Below are 1480 nucleotides of genomic sequence, written 5' to 3' on the forward strand. Positions count from 1 at the left end.
AAGTTCCCGAATCCCAATTATTATGACAAAGAATGAGAGGGTGATAGAGAATAGTTTGCCTTGTAGCAAAGGTTGACTTGGCATTCATCGTGTTGTTGCTTGTTAAATCGTGAGACAAGAGCCTTTTAAAGTTTTGTAGAAGCAAGCTTTGCAAAAGCTAATAGGCATCATCCATGTGTTCATATGACGTCACGCATGACATGATGAAAGAGAGTGTTCTTGGAGAAAACCAAAACTTTACAATGTTCTTGGAGAAAACCAAAAACGGGCAGGGAATGGACTCTGGAGTCTGGAGATAGGTGCAGGGCTAGAAAAATACATTTTCCCTAGTCGAAGGAAATAAACTTGAAATTCTACCAGTTTTCTGGTCAAAATTTGAAGCTTTTGCCGGTATTTACACTACAACTTGTGTAAATTTGCCGATTTTCTTCAAGGCAAGTTCAAAATCTAACCAAGATTTTATGATTTTAGCCGGTTAAAATACACCGTGCCCCGGTTTTTTTCTAACACTGGATAGGTGGATTACAATTTACATATATGTGCAAGGTTGGAAATTGGGTAGCTCAAAGCCGGATAACTTTCATGACGATGGTTTTGGTGGGAAGAGACTTATAAATGGGCTGTACTTTAGGGATGGAAACGGTGAGGAGGCGGCCATCCCAAACGGCCCTTGCATTGTCCAGGCTAGCGTTGGGCGGGAACACAAATCTGCGCCCAAAACCGCGGCCGCATTTTACAACAAGCACGTTGCCGTTCTCGGCCTGCACTTGGACGCCATGTATGGGCAACCCTAAACAAACCAATTAGAAGGTTTGTAAGCAAGTCCGCCACACAGCTCAGAAATTAGGACGTCTATGAAGAGTAAGAATACCTGAGAGGTTGGAGCTGACAATGTAAGCAGCAGCTGTCTCTTGCACATCCATTGGTCAGTCACAGGATCCACCTACTCTCTCTCTCTCTCTCTCTCTCTCTCTCTCTCTCTCTCTCTCTCTATCTGATCTCTCTCTCTCTCTCCTTCCCAGCGTTTTGCATTGTGCACTAGATTCCACCGTCCTTTATATCGTTTGCAGCACTACAATACTCAACCCTTGACAAGTGGCCAAATCAGCTCCTCACACGTGGCAGGCTACTATTGTTCCTGCGGGGGGCTATAGCAACCATCTAACATACTTGAAACGCCTCTGCTTGACGAAGATAAGAAGATGCCCTTATGAGACACACACACACACACACACACAAAGGAAAAGAGTTTCTCCCCGTGGAAATTTAGAACATTCAATAATAGCACCTCAATTATTTACTGCACACTTGATGGTTTCCATTGATTTATGGTAGCAAAGTTCTACCACCGTGGCTCACAATCTCCACGCTAGGAACATCCTGCAATCATGCCTCACAATCTCCACGTTTATCTTGTGTTGCATCAACTTATGAGACAAGTCTTTTTGAGCTCCATCTGTTAGTGTGGCTTGAGTCATGA

At 43.8% G+C, this 1480-nt stretch overlaps 1 protein-coding gene across 1 annotated transcript; it reads right to left on the reverse strand.

Annotated features, from left to right (window-relative positions):
- Positions 1 to 201: 201 nt before the first annotated feature.
- Positions 202 to 1273, reverse strand: LOC147429097 (17.6 kDa class I heat shock protein 1-like). Its single transcript, XM_086495316.1, has 2 exons — positions 872 to 1273; positions 202 to 790 (listed from the first exon to the last, which is right to left on the reverse strand). Exons 1-2 carry the CDS (start codon positions 921 to 923, stop codon positions 564 to 566), a joined length of 279 nt encoding a protein of 92 aa, XP_086351442.1. The 5' UTR covers positions 924 to 1273; the 3' UTR covers positions 202 to 563.
- Between the last annotated feature and the right edge of the window lie 207 nt (positions 1274 to 1480).

The sequence above is a fragment of the Adiantum capillus-veneris genome, chromosome 22 (assembly GCF_014529385.1).
Source record: "Adiantum capillus-veneris isolate H3 chromosome 22, ASM1452938v2, whole genome shotgun sequence".
Lineage (NCBI taxonomy): Eukaryota > Viridiplantae > Streptophyta > Polypodiopsida > Polypodiales > Pteridaceae > Adiantum > Adiantum capillus-veneris.

Coding starts and splice junctions, on each gene's coding strand:
- LOC147429097 (XM_086495316.1), bottom strand. CDS start 923: ATGGATGTGCAAGAGACAGCTGCTGCTTACATTGTCAGCTCCAACCTC. Junction 791..871: donor TGTCAGCTCCAACCTCTCAG/GTATTCTTACTC, acceptor TGGTTTGTTTAG/GGTTGCCCATACATGGCGTC.